Source organism: Mastomys coucha, unplaced genomic scaffold, assembly GCF_008632895.1.
Source record: "Mastomys coucha isolate ucsf_1 unplaced genomic scaffold, UCSF_Mcou_1 pScaffold19, whole genome shotgun sequence".
Classification (NCBI taxonomy): Eukaryota; Metazoa; Chordata; class Mammalia; order Rodentia; family Muridae; genus Mastomys; species Mastomys coucha.
Window position 1 is genome coordinate 18,075,217 of NW_022196901.1, and position 21,976 is coordinate 18,097,192.

Sequence of the window (21,976 nt, forward strand, 5' to 3'; positions counted from 1 at the left end):
CCCTCCCACTACGTAAGTTGCCTCCTGAAAAGAATTTGGTGGCTAAAACTGAAACTCCCCTTCATTAGACAGGGTCAGCTATGTACCTGTGCTGCCACCACCACTTTTAACTACGCCTTGTTGATGTTGGGAAGGTTTTAGAGGCTTCTTTTGAAGTGTGGTATTCTTATGGAGAATTGATTTGATCTTGTGATCGACATTCTTCTCAGAGATATAGAAATATCTTGCTATCTTTAGGGAAATAAAAGTCTGTGCTGTTGAATATAATAATATTATTAACACATTCTTAGTTTATAATTTGAGTATTTACTTTAAGCCACAAAAGATACATAAGATCTATGCCTCTTATATAGCATATTTTATTTGAAATCTAGTATAAATCAATTTTAAACACACCAGGAAATGGGACTTCAAATGCATGTAAAAGGAATGTTTTTTTTTTTAATCTCTGCCTACAGGGAGCTAGAGAGATAGCTCAGCAGTTAAGAGCACCAGCTGCTCTTCTAAAGGACATGTATTTGATCCTCAGTACCCACATGGTGGTAGCTACAACTATCTGGAACTCCAGTTCCAGGAAATCCATGATCTTCCTCTGAATTCTCTGGGTTCCAGGCACAAAGATAGTATGTAGACATATATAGGCAAAATACCAATACACATTAAAAAAAAATAAAGATTGAAAAACTGAGGTAGACACAAGCCTTTTGTTTTTTGGGTTTTTTTTTTTTAATGATTTATTTATTTATTTTATGTATATGAGTACATTGTAGCTTTAGAAATAGTTGTGAGCCTTCATCTGGTTGTTGAATTTTGGACCTCCGCTTGCTCCAGTTGGCTCCAAGATTTATTTATTATTATACATAAGTACACTGTAGCTGTCTTAAGACACACCAGAAGAGGGCATCAGATCTCATTACAGGTGGTTATGAGCCACCATGTGGTTGCTGGGATTTGAACTCAGGAATTCCGAAGAGCAGTCGGTGCTCTTACCTGCTGAGCTGTCTCACCAGCCCAAGTCTTATTTGTTTAAAGTATTATATTCTAGGGTCAGATTGTCCATATTCAAATGCTTGCTTTATTACTATGTCTTAGAAATTTCGTAATCTGTTGTGTTTTTACTTACTTGCCTCTAAAAGAATAACGTAAAAGTTTTCATTGTATTTGCTTGTGACACTGGGGACTGAATTGAGGACTGTGTCCCTTCAAGGCAAGCACTCTACAGCAAAATTATCTTTTCTAGTCCTATTACACTAAAGTCTTGTAATATTCTGTTTGTAGGCCATACCCTTTTGTTTTATTCTACTCTAAGTTCCATGGGCTAGAAATGTGTGTTGATGCGAGGACTTTTGGGAATGAGGCTCGATTCATCAGGCGTTCTTGTACACCAAATGCAGAGGTAAGCTTATTGACATCTCAGGGGTGACAGGAGCAGAGTGTCCAAAAGTCTTCTTGCCTTTAACTACTGATGTATTTCATTTTTCCCAGTATTTCTGTTAATATTTAGGTGACAATCTTTAATCTTAAATTTACTATCCATAAGCTGTGTGTAGTTATGCACTCACTTCTTTTTATCTCTTGTGTGGCAGACACAGACAGAACTCAGAGTTCACAGCTGACCTGATCTGTACAACAAACAAGTTTTAGGCCAGCCACTGCTACAAAATGAGACCTCGTCTTTTTTTTCTATACCTATGAATCTGTGATGTTGCTTGTAAGAGGGAATATTGAATTTCTGTTGATACTGGAAGCTCTGTTTATAGGTCAGATCTGTTATTTTATGAACTTCTGTGATAATAGATAAAAGCTAAGGCAGATATATTATTTTTTATTTTTACATTTATTTAGTGTGTGGGGAGGGAGGATGGTACTGGAGACCAAACTAGGACCTCACACACGTTAGGCAAGTATTTTACCACTAAACTACATCACCAGCTTAATGTGCATTACTTTTCTGTTTAAATTAGTAGTGCCAATCTAAAAGAGTATCATGGGATATGAAAGTAAAACCGTGTCAAAGGAAAGTTTTTTGTTTTTTTTTCTTTTTTGGCTTTTCAAGACAGGGTTTCTCTGTGTAGCCCTGGCTGTCCTGTAACTCACTGTGTAGACCAGGCTGGCCTCGAACTCAGAAGTCCACCTGCCTCTGCCTCCCAAGTGCTGGGATTAAAGGCGTGCACCACCACTGCTCAGCAGGAAAGTATTCTTAAGTGTACAATTAGTACTCAGGATGGTATATATTTATTTATATATGTGAAAGAACCTCCTGTTTGAAACACGATGTCCGCTCAGAGGAGAATGCATTGTTGGTTCTATTGCGAAGGGTAGAGGTAGGCTATGGGGATAAACTGTTGGCAGTGGACCTTTGAAGACTTTTTAGGTGATAACTACCTGTTCGTAACTCTTGTGATGAATGGTACTTTTCCATATCATGTTTATAAAATGGTTTTAGGAATATTTTTTAAGTCAGTCATGGTATAATCTACAGCCTTTAATCCCAACACTCAGAAGGCAGGGGTAGGTGGGTCTCTAAGAGTTCTAGGCCAGCCAGGGCTACATAGTGAGACACTGTCCCAAAAACAAACCATAACAACAGTAATGAATAATTGTCTTTTTCTTTTCTTTAAAGATTTATTATTATACCTAAGTACACTGTAGCTGTCTTCGGACACACCAGAAGAGGGCATCACCTCATTACACGTGGTTGTGAGCCACCGTGTGATTGCTAGGATTTGAACTCAAGACTCTAAGAGCAGTCAGTGCTCTTACCCACTGAGCCATCTCACTAGCCCATGAATAATTTTTTTAATTGCAAAATAAAGTTGTTCTAAGTAGTTTATAGAAATGTAAAATTATTCTTCCTATTTAACAGGTAAGGCATGAAATTGAAGAGGGGACCATACACCTCTACATTTATTCTATACAGAGTATTCCAAAAGGGACTGAAATTACCATTGCCTTTGATTTTGACTATGGGAATTGGTAAGTTCCAATCTGTAAATGGCTCATGTTGTTTCAAAGTAGTTTACTGTCTTCATAATAACTTAGACACAGTTATGACTTTATCAGGAGACATTAAAAGTCCCTGGGTTAAGTGTGCTGTTATGAAATCCCCACTCTGTCCCTTATTTACAAACTTCCCGTGAGTGTTCACACCTTCTAGTTAGTAGCTTTATTTTGTGAGGATTTTTTCCCCTTCCTTTCTTCTCTTTCAAGTTATTTACTTCAACTTGTTAAATAAATAACTTGCTACGTCCCTTGATTATTAATATATAATCTTTTTTCTTAATAACAGAAGATAGTGCACCACCTTTCCTTTGCAATATAATAGAAATGGTTTGTTGGAGATCCTACACTTAAAAAAAGCCTGTATTTTTCAGACTATAATATGAAATACAAATGACACAAGTAACCATGTACTTATTTTCCAAATTATGAAATAAAGTAGATGTAGCTCAGTGTTTAGAGTGCTTGTCTGGTGTTTATAGAGCCCTAGGTATGATCCCTAGGCCTGAGAAAGAAAGTCAGGCATGATAGTACAGGCCTGTAATTCTCTTTTTTTGAGGGTAAAGAGGAGGATTTAGGCTAGCCTCAACTCCCTGTGATATCCTTTCAGCCTCTGCTTCCTGAATGATGAAATTACAGATGTATACTGTATACTTTTACTCTCCTTGAATTCCTTATGTATTTTGTAGTCTTTTGGGTTATAAACATTTTAATGAATTCCCTCCAATATTTTATTTTTTATCTTTGAGGTTTTTTTTTTTTTTTTTTTTTTTTTTTTTTTTTTTTTTTTTTTTTTTTTTTTTTTTTTTTTTTTTTTTTTTTATGTGTGTAGGGCAGTATACCACATGTGTATGGATGCTAGAGGCCAGAAGAGGATGTTGCAGCTAGAGCTGGGTTGGGAGCCATCCAACTATGGGTGCTGGAAACTAAATTTGGGTCATCTGAAAGAACAAGTGCTCTCAACCTCTGAGCCATCTCTCTTACATACTATACATTTCATGTGACAGACATTATTTCTAAAATTAAGCTTTTAAGTGCATATTATCATTTCAGTTAGAGTACAGTCCTTTTACGTTCAATATACATCTCTATGATTAAGTCAGATTTGTCATATCAACTTGGCCTTTCCTTTTTATTTATATATATATGTTAATGTGCATGTATGACACATGTGTACTGGTTCCTGCAGCTGCCAGAGACGTTACGTCACATAGAGGTGGAGCAGTGTTGTAAGGGCCCCTTCTGTAGGGATGCAAACTCATGCTCCTTACAGCAGCAGGACGTGATCTGTAACTACTTAGGAAGCTCTCCAGCTGACTCAGGCCTTTTCTCTTGAATATGTATTAGTAAAAACATGGATGTTTAACATATGGTGCCTCTTTTTTAAAATGCTTACCTACTGCCTTATCCTCTCCTGCTTTTTAAATGCTTCAGAAAGGGGAGACTTAACATAATGGTTTTTGCTCATGCCTTAGGACATTGTTATCTCATAGAAGTTCATAATATAGACTTACTGACCTGTACGGCTTGATATCTGGCCTAATTACTCATGATGTAACATTATACCAGTTTCTGCATCCCTCTATAATTCCTTAGCTCAAGACCGACAACCTTCTGGGTGTTAAAATATGTAATCTGTTTATACAGCAGTTCCTAGCATGGAGGAACTGCTGTGGGAAACTTCAACTTGTTAAGTAACTTGCTTGGTCACTTGATTATTAATACATAATTATATTTGCAATTAAGTGTAATCCTAAAAGGAAGCCTTTAGAATCATGTGAACTTTAAGATCATCTGTAAAATTGAGAATACTAATAGTTAACGAGAAGATGAGGAATAGTATAGTTTTTCAGACCCCCGTTTAAAGGAGAGAAGACTCATAATTAAGTTTTCTTCAAGGTCTATTTTAGGGAGAACTGGTTATTAAAACCATTCTTGATATGTAATGTGAACTAGGTAAGATCTGGTATTTATCATAGCTAGCATTTTTTAATTGAAGTCAAATTTATAGTCAACATAACACTTTCAGACTCAGCAAGGATGAGGTTTTACCTTAATATGTTGTCTTGCATAAGCCATAGAATCATTTTACTTTAAAAGACTGTGTTCAAAAACTCAGCCTCTCAAGGGTGGGTACCACAACTCAGGAGAACACTTGCCGAGCATATCTGAAGTGCTGGTCTTTGGGTTCAATCCCCAGTAGCATAAAACAATGGAATAACAAAAACAGTATCTAATACTTTGTTTTTATGAGAAAACATCTATTTTTGTGATACCAGAAATTCAAATTAGTAAGGTGTTAAGGCTTATGAATTTTATGGTGTTACAGCCTAAAAGAGATTATGAATATCACAGTCTTGTTTTACATATTAATATTTACCTGGTTATCATTTCAGTAAATACAAGGTGGACTGTGCATGCCTCAAGGAAAATCCGGAGTGCCCTGTTCTAAAGCGCAGCTCGGAATCCGCAGAAAACATCAATAGTGGTTATGAGACCAGAAGAAAAAAAGGAAAAAAAGAGAAAGATATTTCAAAAGAAAAAGATATACAAAATCAGAATATTACTTTGGACTGTGAAGGAACAAACAACAAAATAAGGAGTCCAGAAACAAAACAGAGAAAGCTTTCTCCATTGAGGCTGTCAGTGTCGAACAACCAGGTACCAACATCTGCTTCTCATGGAATCATTTGAGAGAGGGAACTGTTGCATTTAAACCCTTTATAAGTTTACGATTCTTTAACAGTTTAATTTTTTTTCCAGTGCAGGGGTTCCAACGGGCTAACATATGTAGGCGTGTGCTAGCCATGCCTTCCTACACTCTAGGCCAAAGTATTAGGAAGCAGTCACACTGACAGATCTTTACAGAAATTGAACATTTTCCTAAGACTAGGTCATTTAACAACATTCTAGGTGGATTTTGTAGTTGATTTGAGACAGGGAGTTCCAAGCCACTCAGTGAGACACTATTACTGACCAGGCTAGCCCTGAATTCAGACTGTCTACATCTGCCTCCAGAGTGCATGATTAAAGGTGTGTGCTGCTGTCTTGTGTCTAGCCATCTTAAGTATTAAATTGAACAAACATTGGAGGTTTCCTATCAGCAAGTTTGAGTGAAAATTTCTTTTGGCCACACTACTGTATTTGACAGGAGCTCCAGAAAACAAAATTACTCACTAGTATGAATTTGAAAACTTCATTTAGAAATTCAGATTTTGGTGGGCTTATTTCACAATTGTATTCAAAAGGCACAGTATAGTTCCCAGTTTATAGCTGAGGTAATGATTTGCATTTTTCAGGAACCAGATTTTATTGATGATATAGAAGAAAAAACTCCTATTAGCAATGAAGTAGAGATGGAATCTGAGGAGCAGGCTGCAGAAAGGAAAAGGAAGATGGTAAGTTGGGAGTCTTTTAGTTTCTTATAGTGTCCTGGGCTGGGGCAGCTGCTCTCCCACAAGGGAACTGCCTTTATGTGGGCATCTGCCCTGCAAGTTAGCAAATTTGGGATATATAACACTGAACAGTTTTGCCTGGCTTTCCCATTACTACTTAAATACACAACTTTTCTTTCTTTTGGTTTGGTTTTGTATTTTTAATGATTTTCATTAGGCATTTAAGAATGGATACCACCTTTAAGAAATAACATTTTTGAAGCTAAGAACTTAATAAATTTAATGCCACAGTTATTGTTCGGGATGTCTTTTCATTAGCTGAATATATAGTTTCTTTTCATGATTTAAGAGAGAAACAGAACTATTTGCATCACTATTAAGTCAGGTAAGGTACATAGCAAACTCAGTTATGTAGCAACATTCGGTAACCCAGTGTGACCTAGTGGCCTCCATGTTTGTGCTTGTGCCATTACCAGAAGAACATTGCTGTGTCCCTCATTTCTCTGGAAAGGTTTCCTCAGTACAAATGCCAGACAAGAGGTTGTAAGTCAGTTCTAGCAGCAGAGTCTATTAACTCATCCTTGTACCTCAGGACCTGCAAGCCTGGAGCCATAGGATTGCCATGAGATGAGGAGACATGAGTGAACTACACAGCCTGGAGCAGCTTGGCGATCGAGCACTTGCATAGCTTTTAAGAGCCTGGGTTGTTCCGCTGCACCCAGCACCTGAAAAATTACCATGTAAAGAAGTATGAGCTGCCATGTGGGTGCTGGGAACTGAGCCCAAGTCCTCTGGAAGAGCACCCAGTGCTCCCAACCACGGAAGGGCTCTAGTCCCTCTTTTGTTTCTAGATGTGAGGGTATAGTGTGTACTCTGTCTATGTAGCTAAAACTGTCGAACGCTTCTTGAGAACCATTTGCCTCTGCTTCCTGATATTTTAATGGCCTATTACCATCACATAGCTCAAACTGGAGCCCATGGAAGTTGAGTCATGGTGGTGTTCACATTTAGCACAGAAATTTGAGAATCAAATGAAAGGATAGTCAATAAGTTATGAGGTCTCTGGACTTGCCAAAAAGCTAGCTAGGAGTGTCCAGAGTTGTTTTATCCTTGTTGCATAAACTCTTGACACGGGAGCACAACTACTCATCTACCCTTGTCAAAGACTTTATATGATGTCACCTACGCAGTTTAAGACACACACTTGGAGCTGGAGTGGCTTGGAAGAAAAGGGTCCAAGCATCCAGATAAATCAGTGAGGTGACAGATGTCTAAGCCAGATAGTTTTCAAATACTAACAAACTCCTTATGAGAACTCACGTCATAACCCCATGTGCTAAGGGGAGAAAATTACATTGTTTTTAGAACAGTAGCAGCTTAGTAATGAGCGGACTAAATGGACAACACCCATTTAGAATAGATAAGCTAGGACTATGAGCTCAGAAGCATCTTCAGAGCCCAGCTAATATCTGTATCCTTTACCTACATTACACACAAGCCTCACAATTTTCTCAGCTTCCCTCCACATCACACAGCATTCCATAGATGTCTCATTTGATGTCTGTAAAAACTGTTACAGTTAGCTAGGTTAATTCTATTGGCTCACCTTATTTGCACTTGAATACTTTGCAACTTTTAGGGTACATGATAACCCTTCTGACATTCCTGATTCTTATTTTGTGCAACACTATTATTCATAATCTTTGCTGTTACTTACACATTTAGAAGTGAATGAATTTAGCAAGCCAGTTTACAATGTGCCAAGTTTTAATATTATTAAAGTATGAGAGCAGATTTTTTGTCAGGAAAGTCATCTGATGATAGACATACGATGGATGTCATCCTCACATTTCTCCTTATTGCACGGCGAAACTAATGCTAATGACCTTTCTCAGTTTCTTATCCTTGAGGAGGATCCATTTTTGTTAAAATGCATGGCAGAATGGAATAAGTTTATTTTTATAGTCTGTCCAAACTAAATGAGATGCCAAACTAAACTATGCTCTATTTAAATACCTTGTAATAAATACCCAAAACCTTCAGGTGCTTCCCAGCACACCTCTACATATAGCAATGACAGATGCTTTATACAGAACATAATTCTCATTTAACAAAAATCTGAGTGCTTGCTATGTGGGTAGGGTTTACATGTAAGTACTAGGTGAATAGAGAAGGCAGATCTGCTCTCATAGAGAATGGTCATAGCTAAACATGAGTGTCAGGGAAGAGGACTGTGAGGGGTTCATTGGACTCTCAAGTGATAGAGGAAATGGGAATATCATGCAAGCAAGGCTTATTACTTTGGAATGATTTTCATTATCAGTTTTGTTTTGGGAGGAATGTTGTTTGTTTTTTCGAGACAGGGTTTCTCTGTGTAACAACCCTGGCTAACCTGGGACTCCCTTTGTAGGCAGGCTGCCCTCAAACTCATGAGGTACCTCTACCAGGACCCCATCCCTACCCCTTCACCCCAACCCTGAGTGCTGCTGGGATTAAAGGTGTGTGCCACCACACCCAGTTCATTTATCAGTTCTGATTGCTGTTTGAAAGGGGCTTGGAGGAGACTGCTTTTAAAATAAGACTTGGTTCCAGTAGATGCTCTTTGGCTTCATCTTTATTTAAATGCAGTTTTGTGTTTCTCAGTTTTAAAATTAGGGGTATTTTATTGTTGGAATATTTGCAGCCCTTGGGCTGAGTCTGAGGAAAGGAGACTGAAGGCTGCAGAGATAAAATCTTCCCCAGCCACTCTTGATCTTGCACTCTGGCTACGCCAGACCAGGAGGACTGCTCTTGAGATCCAGGGATCATTTTAAGAAAAGGCATGTGATAGACAGCAAGGTAGAAAAGCAAATCAGGAGAAGCATATACTTCTGACACCACGTTTACCTATAACCTACTTCTGGTGCTTAGGCTCGAGGCTTATTTCCAGTTCCAAGTGAGTTACAGCCTAATCAGTACAGTTGATTCTCCACAGCAGCATGGCTTAGTGGGTGAAGGCGTATGCTGCCAAGCCTGATGATTCTGATCTCTAGGACTTGCATGGACGACAAGAACTGCCTCCAAGTTGTCTTTCACACAGCACTTTGAAATGCATACCTCTCCTTCTCACAGACATACACAAATATGCACACACACACAAATTAAAAATTTTAAATTATCAAAAGCACACCTCAAATGGGAAGAGGTCCAAAGCAGATTTTTTCCTTCTGCTTACATGAAATTATAATACTAAGAAATAATATACTAAGATATATCACAAGAGCAGTGGACCAGGGAGGTCACATGGGGTACTTCCACATACCTAACACTTCAGCATAACAGATCCAGCTCTGAATTGGAATCTGTTTCCCAGCTTACAGATAATGAAGTAGCTTTGGGCTCAGGATAAAGCCGTGGCTTGTATCACAGTTCTAAACTACAGCCATTACAAGCTATAAGTAGTCTTATGAGAGGTTAATTAGAATGCCCAGTATCTCTTGTCTCCTCACCAGCTTGTTCCCTATAAACTCAAATTAACATATTTTTCAGATAGATAGGTAAAATGGTTGCTTCTTTACACATAACCATGTATGAAGGAATGCGTTAGATACAGTGATGAATATAAAACCTGACTGTAAGAATATAAAACCTGGGCTGGAGAGATGGCTCAGCGGTTAAGAGCACTGACTGCTCTTCCAGGTCCTGAGTTCAATTCCCAGCAACCACATGGTGGCTCACAACCATCTTGTAATGAGATCTGATGCCCTCTACTGGTGTGTCTGAAGACAGTGACAGTGTACCCACATAAAATAAATAAATAAATCTTTAAAAAAAAAAAGAATATAAAACCTGGGGGATGCTGACATGATTCAGAGCACTGGCTGCTCTTCATAGGTCCTGAGTTCAATTCTCAGCAACCATCTAAAAGGGATATAATACCTTCTTCTGGCTCAGATGTATATGCATCAGAGCACCCATACATTAAAGACACTTAAAAATAAATAAAACCTAGGCATGGTAGCACATGTCTTTTTTTTTTTTTAAGATTTATTTGCCAGGCGGTGGTGGCACACGCCTTTGATCCCAGCACTTGGGAGGCAGAGACAGGCGGATTTCTGATTTCGAGGCCAGCCTGGTCTACAGAGTGAGTTCCAGGACAGCCAAGGCTATATAGAGAAACCATGTCTCAAAAAAAAAAAAAAAAAGATTTATTTATTTATTATATGTAAGTACACTGTAGCTGTCTTCAGACACACCAGAAGAGGGCATCAGATCTCATTACAGATGGTCATAAGCCACCATGTGGTTGCTGGGAATTGAACTCAAGACCTCTGGAAGAGCAGTCAGTGCTCTTAACTGCTGAGCCATCTCTCCAGCCCAGTAGCATATGTCTTTAACCCCAGCACTCAGGAGGAAGAGGCAGGCAGATCTCAGACTTTGTGGCCAGATTAGGTCTACATGGTGAGTTCCAGGACAGCCAGTACTACATAGACAAACCCTATATTTTAAAACAAAACAAAACAAAAAAAACCTAATTTTTTAAATCAGTGTAAGCAATCAAACATCTACATACTTTAAGATAAATCTGGGTTAAAGTTATTAGCAATTTGGTGCTTTCAACTTTATTGCTATATGATAAACACATGTAGAAATTTAAAATTTGTGCTTTTATTAGCAGTTAATTGGAAAGATGAGTAAATAAGCAGTCAGGAAACTCACTTTGAGTCACCTACATACATGTATTTTTTGTTCCATCAACAATATGCAATGTGCCATTTTTTGGTGGGGGGAAGGACTTAACTAGCTGAAGATTATGAAAGTGTTATGTTTAGTCAACATGTAGATATACTGTTTTCAAGGGAGTTTAACTTTTAATTCACTACGTCTACGTCTTGACATCATATAATTGCATCTCTCTGACCTTCAATCTCACAATTGAAAACAACGAAATACTGAATTTTTTTAAAAATGAATTTCAATACATAATTAGGGTGATTTTTCACTTACAAACCCCTCTTTTTTTAAGATTTATTTATTTTTATGTATATGAGTATACTGTCGATGTCTTCGGACACACCAGAAGAGGGCATCAGATTCCCACTACAGAAGATGGTTGTGAGCCACCATGTGGTTGCTGGGAATTGAACTCAGGACCTCTGGAAGAGCAGCCAGTGCTCTTAACCACTGAGCCATCTCTCCAGCCCTCAGAAATACTGAATTTTATTAAAGAAATTTGACATAAATTCATTACTGTCTTACAAGTTCTAGGATAATTATAATACAGAAAATCTCTTCCTTGGATATCTAATGTTGAGTTATTCACACATAAAGGATTCTTGGATATCAGGAGAAATAGCTCTTTGATTAGGAATGTTTACTGCTGGCTTTTCTAGAGGGCCTGAGCTCATTGCCTAGCACCTATATCCATGGGAGATCCGATGCCTCCTCTTGGCCTCCAAGGGTACTTGCATGCAGATGGTGCACAGAAACTCATACGGGCATACACACAATATAAACATATTTATATATAAAATAAGCTTGTTTCTTCTGAAAAAATTTTTTTCTAAGTTTTAAAAACATTTTTGAAAAGAAACAGTTAATGGTAATTAAAGTCACCTCTCCAACCAGGTCCAACAGGTGAAGTAATTTCACAAAAGAATTATTTTTGTGAATGGTGAATTTTAGAAAAACATTGATAGGGGCAAGTTTTTATGGAGGTTTTAAAGGCTTTAAGATAAAAGTAGGAACAAAAAATTGAGACTGTGTCTTTGAACTTTCCAGTTCTGAGTTTGCAGTTCCTCTGCTCTTGCAGAGGTCCTGATTCTGTTCCCAGCAATCACACAGTGGCTCACAACCCTCTCTAATGAGGCTTGATGCTCTCTTCTGGCATGCAGGTGTATAGGCGGATGGAACACTCATATACATAAAATAAATCCTTTAAAAAACTCCAGTTCTGGTGTGAATAAATAAAAACTTTAATGTTTTGAATTACCCATTATAAATTTTGAGGAAAAACACAGAATGTGTCTATGAACAAGTATTCTTACCTCTGTGGACCTGAGTTTCCTGTGTGTAAAATAAAAAGTGTGAAAATTAGAAACTCCTTACAAAGCAATCCCAGCTGAGCTGCATTAGCCTCTTTTGTTCCTTACTGAATGTTTACTACGAACACAGGAAAGACTAAGAACAGTTATCTATCAATGCTTAAATCTCTGCCAGGGATTACTGGAACTAAAGCTGACACTCCAGTGTTGCGAAGTGTACGGCAGCCAGATCTTGAGTTTCTGATCTTTCTTTCTTTCTTCCCCACATCGATGACATTGAAGGAGGAAAGACAAATGGATCTGAGCCTCAGGACCTGGTTCTTTCATTTGGAGAACTGGACAGTTGATGGACCTGCTTCCTGGTTCTGGTTGAGAGCTGAAGCATTTGCCAGGCCCTCTGCTCAAGGCTCTGGGTCTTGTTGTTAATATTCTCTACCAAGAGTGTCAGTGTAAGGAAGGAGGAGCAGAAGGTAGAGGAATGCCTTAAGAGAATCCTAATGGAGGGCAAGAGGGTGAAAGACATGACAGCTAACGTGTTGGTTTTGGAATGCTAACATTTTTTCCAAGTACTTTTTAAAAGCCTCATGTTTTCTATTTTAACTCAGTAACAGTGTTTAAGTATTGTATGCTTTTACACTCCTAAAAAGGTTAAAAGTAATTTACTAGGGTGACAGCTATTTATAAAAATTACTGGTAGGATCATAGTTTGAACCTGAGACTATGCCTTGACTCCTTAAGTGCATATGAATTTTTTCATTTCAACATAAGTTTCCTTAGGAATTTTCAGTCTTTTCTTTTTGTTTGTTTTAAAAAAGGCAAACTTGTGTATTGAAATATTTTTGGTTTCGTAAAAGAAAATAAGTTTTATTTTTGTTGTTGGTTTTTATTTTCCTTTCTGTTTTTGGCTGTCTTGATTTGCTGTGTGGTTGTCCTTTCTTGGCAAGGCTCACTGAGATGTGTGGGATTCACACATGCTGAGTGGCTGTAACTGTCCCCACACTAAGACAGTAGACTTGTTATGCTGATAGTATCACAGTGGGTTTTAAAATCTGTCATGAACATTTGACATTTAGAATTTTTGTTTAGAATAATGATATTTACTTCAATTTTAAATTCCATAGACAAGAGAAGAAAGAAAAATGGAAGCAATTTTGCAAGCTTTTGCCAGACTTGAAAAAAGAGAGAAAAGACGAGAACAAGCTTTGGAAAGGATCAGTACAGCTAAAACGGAAGTTAAGCCCGAATGTAAAGAGTCGCAGATCATCACCGATGCTGAAGTGGTCCAGGTATTAGCACTCAGGGTTACCTTGATTCTCCACACAGTATAGTTGTATTGATAAAGTGATGGCTGTGTGCTGACATGCTATTGTGTGCACGCTTGGGAGTCAGTGCTGTCCCTCCTCAGTCCCTTGGGTTCTGGACCTCAAACTGGTCTTTAGGCTTGTGCACAATTGCTTTGACCATGAAACATCTCACTAGCCCAAGAATATTAATACCCAATTATTAGTCTTTTAAAGCATTTTCAAAGCATGTGGGGAATTTAGAATTGAAACGAGATTATATTATATTTGACTTCCTTTGGAGTAAAAAAGTGTTGAATTGTTTCGATTTGTTACCAGAAGTTGGATAATTCAGTAACACTGCTGTATGCCTACTGACTTTAACTCAGTCTCCAGCACCTATGTGGCTGAAGGAGAAAACCAGCTCCCATAGGCTGACCTCTGGCCTCTCAAGGCACATGTGAAAACATATACTTTTCTTTTTGTTTCTTTTTTTGTTTTTGTTTTTTTTTTTCGAGACAGGCTTTCTGTGTAGCCCTGGCTGTCCTGAACTTACTCTAGACACTAAGCTGTCTTCAAACTCAGAGATCTGAGTATGGGATTCAAAGGAGTGCACCACCATACCCAGCCTAAAATACATGAATTTTAAGAAGGGTTCTGGAAAGCTAGTTTTTAAAGTAGGTAATGCTATATTTCAACATAAATATATCTGTAATCATCAGAAGTCCCAATGTTGTATTTTGAACTAGGAACAAGTAAAAGAAGAAACCACTATCAAGCCAACTGCTGCCAAGGTCAATAGAACTAAGCAGAGAAAAAGCTTTTCTCGTAGTAGGACTCACATTGGACAGCAGCGTCGGAGACACAGAACTGTCAGCATGTGTTCAGACATACAACCATCTTCTCCTGACATCGAAGTTATGTCACAACAGAATGATATTGAAAATACTGTACTTGCTATAGAACCAGAAACTGAAACTGCAGTAGCAGAAATAATTACTGAAGCGGAAGTTCCAGCACTTAATAAATGTCCCACAAAGTACCCCAAAACAAAGAAGGTATGCGTCCTAATGACAATTTGCAACAAGTGTCTCCTAGCTGAATGGTTATTTTAAAAATTCAACCTATACCCTATAATGATCTATAAAGTGTCATTTTTACACTTGCAGATATTTGAGAATGAGAAGTACCAAATTGTCAAGAACATTAATAGTTTGTATTATGAAGATTAAATATATGAACACCTTTAGTATTATAGCTCATGATTTCTCTGAGGTTGTCTTCCTATGTATAAAATATTCATTTCTCTGAAACTGGTTTAACATACTTCCCTCTCCCATGCCTAGGGATCTAATCCAGGGCCTTGTGAATGACAGGCAAGCACTCTACCCCAGAGCCACACCCCGCTCTTCATTGTTTGTACATTTTAAGTTACTTTATGTAGGTAGATTATAGGAATTAAATATGAAAAAACATGTGATTTCATTAGAATGTACTAAGAATATAGATTTAATTTCATTTGTGTGTGTGTACCAGAGCACACACATTGGGGCTGTAGAAGTCAGCTCCCTCTTACACTATGTGGGTTCCAAGGAGAGCAAAAACACCCTTATCCACTGAGCCACAGTGTTATATCAGATTATTAATAAAAAACACTGGAAAACTGTCAGAGTTAATGAGATAATTTACAGGAAACTGCTTATGAATTTGACCAACTTGATCTTTTCAACTTAAAAGTAATAGCATAGCCTTAGAGGCTGCTGGTTTTGTCCACACAGGGACAAGTGACTTAGGGCCTAAACCTTTTTTTTTTTTTTTCCTTACCTAATTTCATACAGTTTTGTAGGCAGGCTGCTAAACAATTAAAAGTATGCATAAAGAATTCTGTAAACTCAGGATTATATAAGTCACTGGCAGACTCTTAAATTTCTTTACCAGAGAATTATAGGTTTTGTTTGAAATGTCACTATGATGTTTCATTCAAAGCCTGTGCACTGTAGTACCTTAAACAAAATGGACACTTGCCTTTGATAGTAAGTATATTATTGCCTACCCACATTTGGAAGGGAAAAAAATAAGTTTTTCTTTTGAAATGAAAAATACTTGAGTTTTTATATTTGTTAAATATGAAATGTAAATATTTGTTAAAATGTAAATATTTGTTAAAAACAAGTATCACTTAGTGCTAAGATATCATGAATTCCTAAAGATGCCATTCTGTTTAATAATACATAGAATAGCTTTGTCCTACAAAGGTACATAGAAGAAATTATACATACAGGAAAAGGGAGAGGGAAGCAGAAATGCTTTGAAATTAAGGAGTATGTGTATGAATATACATATTCAACACTTGTTCAAGAACTCACATTTAAGCTAGGAAATGAAAAACCCCAACTGCAAAAAGTAATGTTCCTAAGTACCTAGGTTTTTTTAAAAGGTGTATTCAGGAGCCAGGAGAGACTAGATTGTGAGGTCCCGGGTGTGGCTCAGTAGAACAGCACTTACCTAGCATGTACAAGGCCCTGGGTACGATCCTAAGCATTTCCACAAGAACAACAACAAAGGCTGCATTATATAAACGTGGATAATAAACTTTCAAAAGGCTAGGATCTTTAAGAGGTATTTCAAACCTTAAAAATCGTCAGTGTGGACATATTTCTTTTATCTATTTGCTGACCTCATCTCTAGGCAACTGTGATGGGCACCTTGGCTAAAAAAGCACTGCTTAAGAATATCAGACTTTCCTAACCAAACAGATTCATGTAAAATACTAAACAACATATCTACATTGTTTATGGTACTTGTTGGTATCTCCTAGATTTTACTCTCTCAAAAAAAACAATTTTTTTTAAAAGTCCCTTTTCTTTTTTTCCTTTGAAACAGTCTGGCTATGTAGTGCTATTGGCCAGGTACTTACTGTGTAGCCCAGGCTGGCCTCAACTTGTGTCAGTCCTCCTGACTCAACTGTGGGTTATAGGCAGTGCACCACCATAACCTGCCAAAATTAGTGGGGTTTTGTAATAGTTTTTTTACATATACTCATGTATTTTATCCCTATAAAATATTATATAATAATCCTTAGAATAACAGTTATACAATGAAAATACTGATTAGTGGGGTTTCTTTTTCACTACATAACATGAATAATTTTTGTTAAAGATTTATTACTATTAACTGTGCGTGTGTTTCTGTCTGTGGGTATACATGCACATGAGTGCGGGTACCCACCTAGAGCCCCTGGAGCTGGAGTTACAGGCGGTTGTGAGCCACCTGACATGGGTGCTGGGAACCGAACTTGGGTCCTCTCTCCAAGAGCAATACATGCTCTTAACCTCTGAGCCATCTCTCCAGCCCCGTAATGTGGATAATCTAAATTACCCAACTTATCGTCTTAGACGATGTGCCAATATCTAATTTGATATTAGAATATTCTGTAGTGGAATATGTGCAATTACCATATAGTGATCCAAATGTTTCTGTTCTCTAGCACTTGGTCAATGAATGGTTAAGTGAGAAGAATGAGAAGACAGGAAAACCTTCAGACAGCCTTTCAGAAAGGCCTCTGCGCATAACTACAGATCCAGAGGTGTTAGCTACCCAGCTCAATTCTTTGCCAGGTCTCACTTACAGCCCCCATGTATACTCTACTCCTAAGCATTACATTAGATTTACATCACCATTCCTTTCGGAAAAAAAGAGAAGAAAAGAAACTACTGAAAACATTTCTGGCTCATGCAAAAAGGTAAACTTTTCTTTGGATATAAAAATCTAGGAGAAGCCAAATGCAAATCTCAGTCCTTACTGCAGCTCCTCACAGTGAGATGCACTTATACAAACAGCTGCAAGCTGATCCTTGTTCCTTTACTTTCTGTTTTATTCAGCGATGGTTGAAGCAAGCCCTGGAGGAAGAAAATTCAACAATTTTACATAGATATCATTCACCTTGTCAGGAAAGATCCAGGAGTCCTACAGTCAATGGTGAAAGTAAGAGCCCACTGCTGCAGAGTGACAGCTGCTCCCTCCCAGGTACTGGTGCTGGCCAGTGGTGGGTGAGTGAGGACGGGCAGGCAGCCAGGGGCAGAGGCCCATAGCTACAGGCGTCCGCTCACTTTCTGCTCAGTACACTTTCTGCATGAAGAAAGTTGTAAAACCATAGCTGGAAATACTTTTTATGTTGGGATTTAGTGTGGGCTAGCTGCTTAGACACTGTCAGCTACCGTCACACCGGTACTTACACTAAGACTTCGTTATGACTTCTAGGTTTCAAGCAGATAATGTCTGCTAGCACTGAAACATTTGGGAGATATCACCTTAGTAAAGTTAGTACACATTCTTTAGTTGGGAAGTGAAAGTAATATTAGTTACTGTTTCTGATATCATAGCAAATATCAGCAGTATGATTTCTTATAGATTATTATTTCATTAACAGATTTAACTACACCACTAAAAAAACGAAGACTTTACCAGTTGTTAGATTCTGCTTATTCAGAAAGCTCCACTCCTACCCCTTCACCATATGCTACACCAACTCACACAGACATCACTCCTACGGACCCAGCATTTGCCACTCCCCCACGGATCAAATCAGATGATGAAACTTACAGAAATGGTTATAAGCCCATATATTCACCAGTGACCCCAGTGACCCCTGGCACACCAGGAAACACCATGCACTTTGAGGTGAGAAATTGGGGGTAAAAAACTGTTCATCCCTGAGACTGAATGTTTACCAAACTCTGTCAGTAAAACCCTTTCCTAGCCCCTATTAACTAGTGTGATGAGAAAATCGGGAGTGCACAATTATATAAATTTAGCATTTGTGCCACAGTGAACATTTTTTTTTAAACTTTGTATAGTAACCTCAAGCAAGTGTTTTCAACAAGGCTTAAATCTAAAATCTGTCATCAGTTTTTTTCATTTTAATTCATGTCTATAAACTATAGTTTGTTGTATTTTAATTCCTAATTTTATTACTTTTATGTAGAATATTTCTTCCCCAGAAAGTTCTCCAGAAATAAAGAGATGCACTTACAATCAAGAGGTAAGGAACTATCAAAAAAGATGCACTTGCTGATTTTCTCTAATATTATTTTGCTTAAATTGCTGCTAGGTAATTTTCCCTAACTGGCATTTTTGTGTGTGATTCCCCTCCCTACTACCACCATAGGGATATGACCGACCTTCAACCATGCTAACGTTGGGGCCTTTTAGAAATTCCAATTTAACTGAGCTGGGCCTGCAAGAAATAAAAACTATTGGTTATACCAGCCCCAGGAGCAGGACTGAGGTTAACAGGCCTTGCCCAGGGGAGAAGGAGTCTGTGTCAGACCTTCAACTGGGACTCGATGCAATCGAGCCAGCTGCCTTACAAAAAACTATGGAAACACCAGCCCATGACAGGAATGAGCCCAGCAGCCAACTGGATTCGACCCACTCTGGACGAGGCACAATGTATTCGTCATGGGTAAAGAGTCCTGACAGAACAGGAGTTAACTTCTCAGTAAACTCCAACTTGAGGGACTTAACACCCTCTCATCAGTTGGAGACTGGAGGCGGCTTCCGAGTAAGTGAGTCCAAGTGCCTGATGCAGGATGACACTAGAGGCATGTTTCTGGGAGCGGCTGTCTTTTGTACTTCTGAAGATGGGCTTGCCTCTGGTTTTGGACGGACTGTTAATGACAATTTGATCGACGGGAGTTGCACACCCCAGAATCCACCACAAAAGAAAAAGGTTATAATTTAACAATTTATAGTCTTTTTAATAGTGGGTTTTTAACTGTACTTTTAAGGGTTATTGGTAGTTACTGCATGTGTTATGTGAGGCATTTTGTAACTTAGTTATTTAAATTAAGGTTTTCATACATACATTTTTAAGTTTTTTGTAAATAATTTGATGTTCCTAAGAAAGTAAAAACTAAGGAATATAGTCTGAGATAAAAGCCTCAAGATGATTTTTTTCATGAAGCAAGTAACTTTTAAAAATAAACACCTCCAGCAAAGCAATAGGTAGATAATACTTACTCTTATTTCTCTTATTTTACGTTGAGCAGGCAGCCTTGGAGAGAAGAAAGGCCTCCTCACCATCATAATACTTACAGTATAGGCCATGGATGTAAGAGTATTTTCAAAGTATGATACTGCTTGATCAGATTCTATCTTAATGCAGAAGCATCTAATCTTGAGACAGTTAGAATGCCTTACTTTTCAAGAATGGGAAAAACAGCACTTATTTGTTTGATAGGCTTAACTGCATATAAGTCATAGCATTTTAGTGATATGTGCTTTTAATTTTTATAACAGAGTCCAGTTGGCAACTTTGTGGGAAGCAATGTAGTATAGTGGAAAGAGCACGGGCTTTCAAATAAGACCTAGGTTCGAATCCCGGCTCCAACACTCACCAGCTGTGTGACCTGGAGTGAGTGAGTTACTCAATTTCCTCATCTGTAAAATGGGGATGATAATATACCTATTTCTTAGGGTTGTTGTGAGGATTAAATGAGATAATGTATATAAATCATCTAAAATACAATGCCTGACATATAGTAGGCATTTAATAATTGTTAATTATTTATGGAAAATTCAATTATTTTATAATTTTTTCTAATATAAATGCTGCAGTATCCTTTTTTAAAAAAAGAATAAATTGATTCTGATACACAAACAAGAATAAAAGATTTACTTTTTCTTTCTTGTTTAAGGTTTCTCTGTTAGAATACCGTAAGAGACAACGTGAAGCTAGGAAAAGTGGTTCTAAGCCAGAGAACTTTGCTTTGATTAGTATGTCACCTCACCCAAGTGGAAACCTGAGCAACAGTGGTGATGGATGTGTCAACGGCAGTGAAAATGGGGAGCAGGCAGAAAACCAGGCTAGCTTGCCTTTACCACCACCAACTGCCGCTTATAATGCCTCTTCTGAAGAAGGCAGTAGTAACTGTCCTGTTAGAGATGCCAATTCCAGTGAGAAGAAAGACCCAGAAGTTCAGTGGTAAGCCCCTTCCACAATGTGCCACACTGTGCAAGGAGGAAAAAAACAAACAAAAAGCAAACCTGCTAGAGTCTTCTTGTTCCTGTTTGCTGTTCTGGAATGGTAAACTGACAGTGTTGATAGTCATGACCTCAGAAGCCTGTTGCTGTAAAGGTCTCATTTCTTCGTCTGAGCCATGTAAATATTCCTTCTTGCAGAACTTAGTCATCCAAAGTGTCCTACACAGTTTCTTTACCTCCCTGTCAGTTAACTTTGGCTGAAGAAGCAGTTTTACTGTTTCAGTAAGACTGCAGCAGCTGCATTTACGCCATGAGAAAGACCGCTCAGTCCCCAGTACACACTGACACAAGGCATTTGGATTCTGTTGGAGGGATTTTGCTCCCTTTGGCAACCTAACATGTCCTTAAAAATATTAACACAATATTTCCTGCTTACTCTTCTTTTCACCAAGAAGACAAATGTTAGTCTGATTTCTTTGAGTAAACAGTAATTTTAAAAAAAAAATCTGTTTGGAGCATGGTTAGCAATGTGAGAGGCTATTTTCAAAGTTTTGTCCTGCTATATATAGCAAACTTCTTCATCTGAAGGACACTTTGCTCATCGGGAGACACAGAGTTAACCTGGATGGTGGCAGCTTCTCTGACCTGAGGATGTGTTTTATTTTAAAGGACTGCCTCCACTTCAGTGGAGCAAGTGAGAGAGAGAAGTTACCAGAGAGCATTACTGCTCAGTGACCACCGCAAAGACAAGGACAGCGGTGAGTGTGCTTGCTTCTGCTTTCCCAAGTGCTTCTGCCTGTCTGTGCTCTGCTGCCTGTGAGCGCTAATGTTCTCTCTGGGTCTGCTCTGCTTCATCCATAGGGGGAGAATCACCGTGTGTCTCATGTTCACCGAGTCATGTTCAGTCTTCACCTTCATCTCATTCAAATCACATTCCCCAGGTGCACGCTCAGAGCCTAGCCCCATCTTTGAGTGAACTTGTGGCAGGTCAGTAAGCAGATGACCTATCATGGCGATTATTTGAAAGAAAAAGAACTGTGTACAGTGTGCACTCTGTGTGTGTACAAGAGGCAGTATGTCTTGTGATGTTACATTTACTGTAGGTTTCTTCTACCTTACAGACCCTGATCCTGAAGGTACAGAAGCCGCAAGTACAAGTGAATGTCCATCCCCTGACACTTCTCAGAGCCCTTCTAAAACAAGCAAGGTAATCACACTGCCCTTCTAAGTCGGTCATCCATAGAAGCCGATGGCAACATCAAACTGACTTTTCCCTCCTACATCAAGTATTAGT

General features: G+C 38.3%; 1 protein-coding gene across 6 annotated transcripts in view; it reads left to right on the forward strand.

The window, feature by feature from the left end:
* Kmt2e (lysine methyltransferase 2E) overlaps positions 1-21,976 on the forward strand; it is a 73,965-nt gene that overhangs the window by 48,975 nt on the left and 3,014 nt on the right. For 4 of the 6 annotated variants that reach the window (XM_031380101.1, XM_031380102.1, XM_031380103.1 and 1 more), the window contains 15 exons: positions 1,279-1,396; positions 2,867-2,976; positions 5,397-5,661; positions 6,300-6,398; positions 13,540-13,704; positions 14,448-14,756; positions 17,186-17,440; positions 17,580-17,724; positions 18,128-18,378; positions 18,683-18,739; positions 18,866-19,429; positions 20,397-20,683; positions 21,352-21,440; positions 21,544-21,669; positions 21,804-21,889. In XM_031380101.1, the coding sequence (XP_031235961.1) occupies positions 1,279-1,396; positions 2,867-2,976; positions 5,397-5,661; positions 6,300-6,398; positions 13,540-13,704; positions 14,448-14,756; positions 17,186-17,440; positions 17,580-17,724; positions 18,128-18,378; positions 18,683-18,739; positions 18,866-19,429; positions 20,397-20,683; positions 21,352-21,440; positions 21,544-21,669; positions 21,804-21,889 (2,926 nt within the window). The remainder of the gene's footprint in view (positions 1-1,278; positions 1,397-2,866; positions 2,977-5,396; positions 5,662-6,299; positions 6,399-13,539; positions 13,705-14,447; positions 14,757-17,185; positions 17,441-17,579; positions 17,725-18,127; positions 18,379-18,682; positions 18,740-18,865; positions 19,430-20,396; positions 20,684-21,351; positions 21,441-21,543; positions 21,670-21,803; positions 21,890-21,976) is intronic. The other 2 variants (XM_031380104.1, XM_031380105.1) reach the window with 2 other exon arrangements.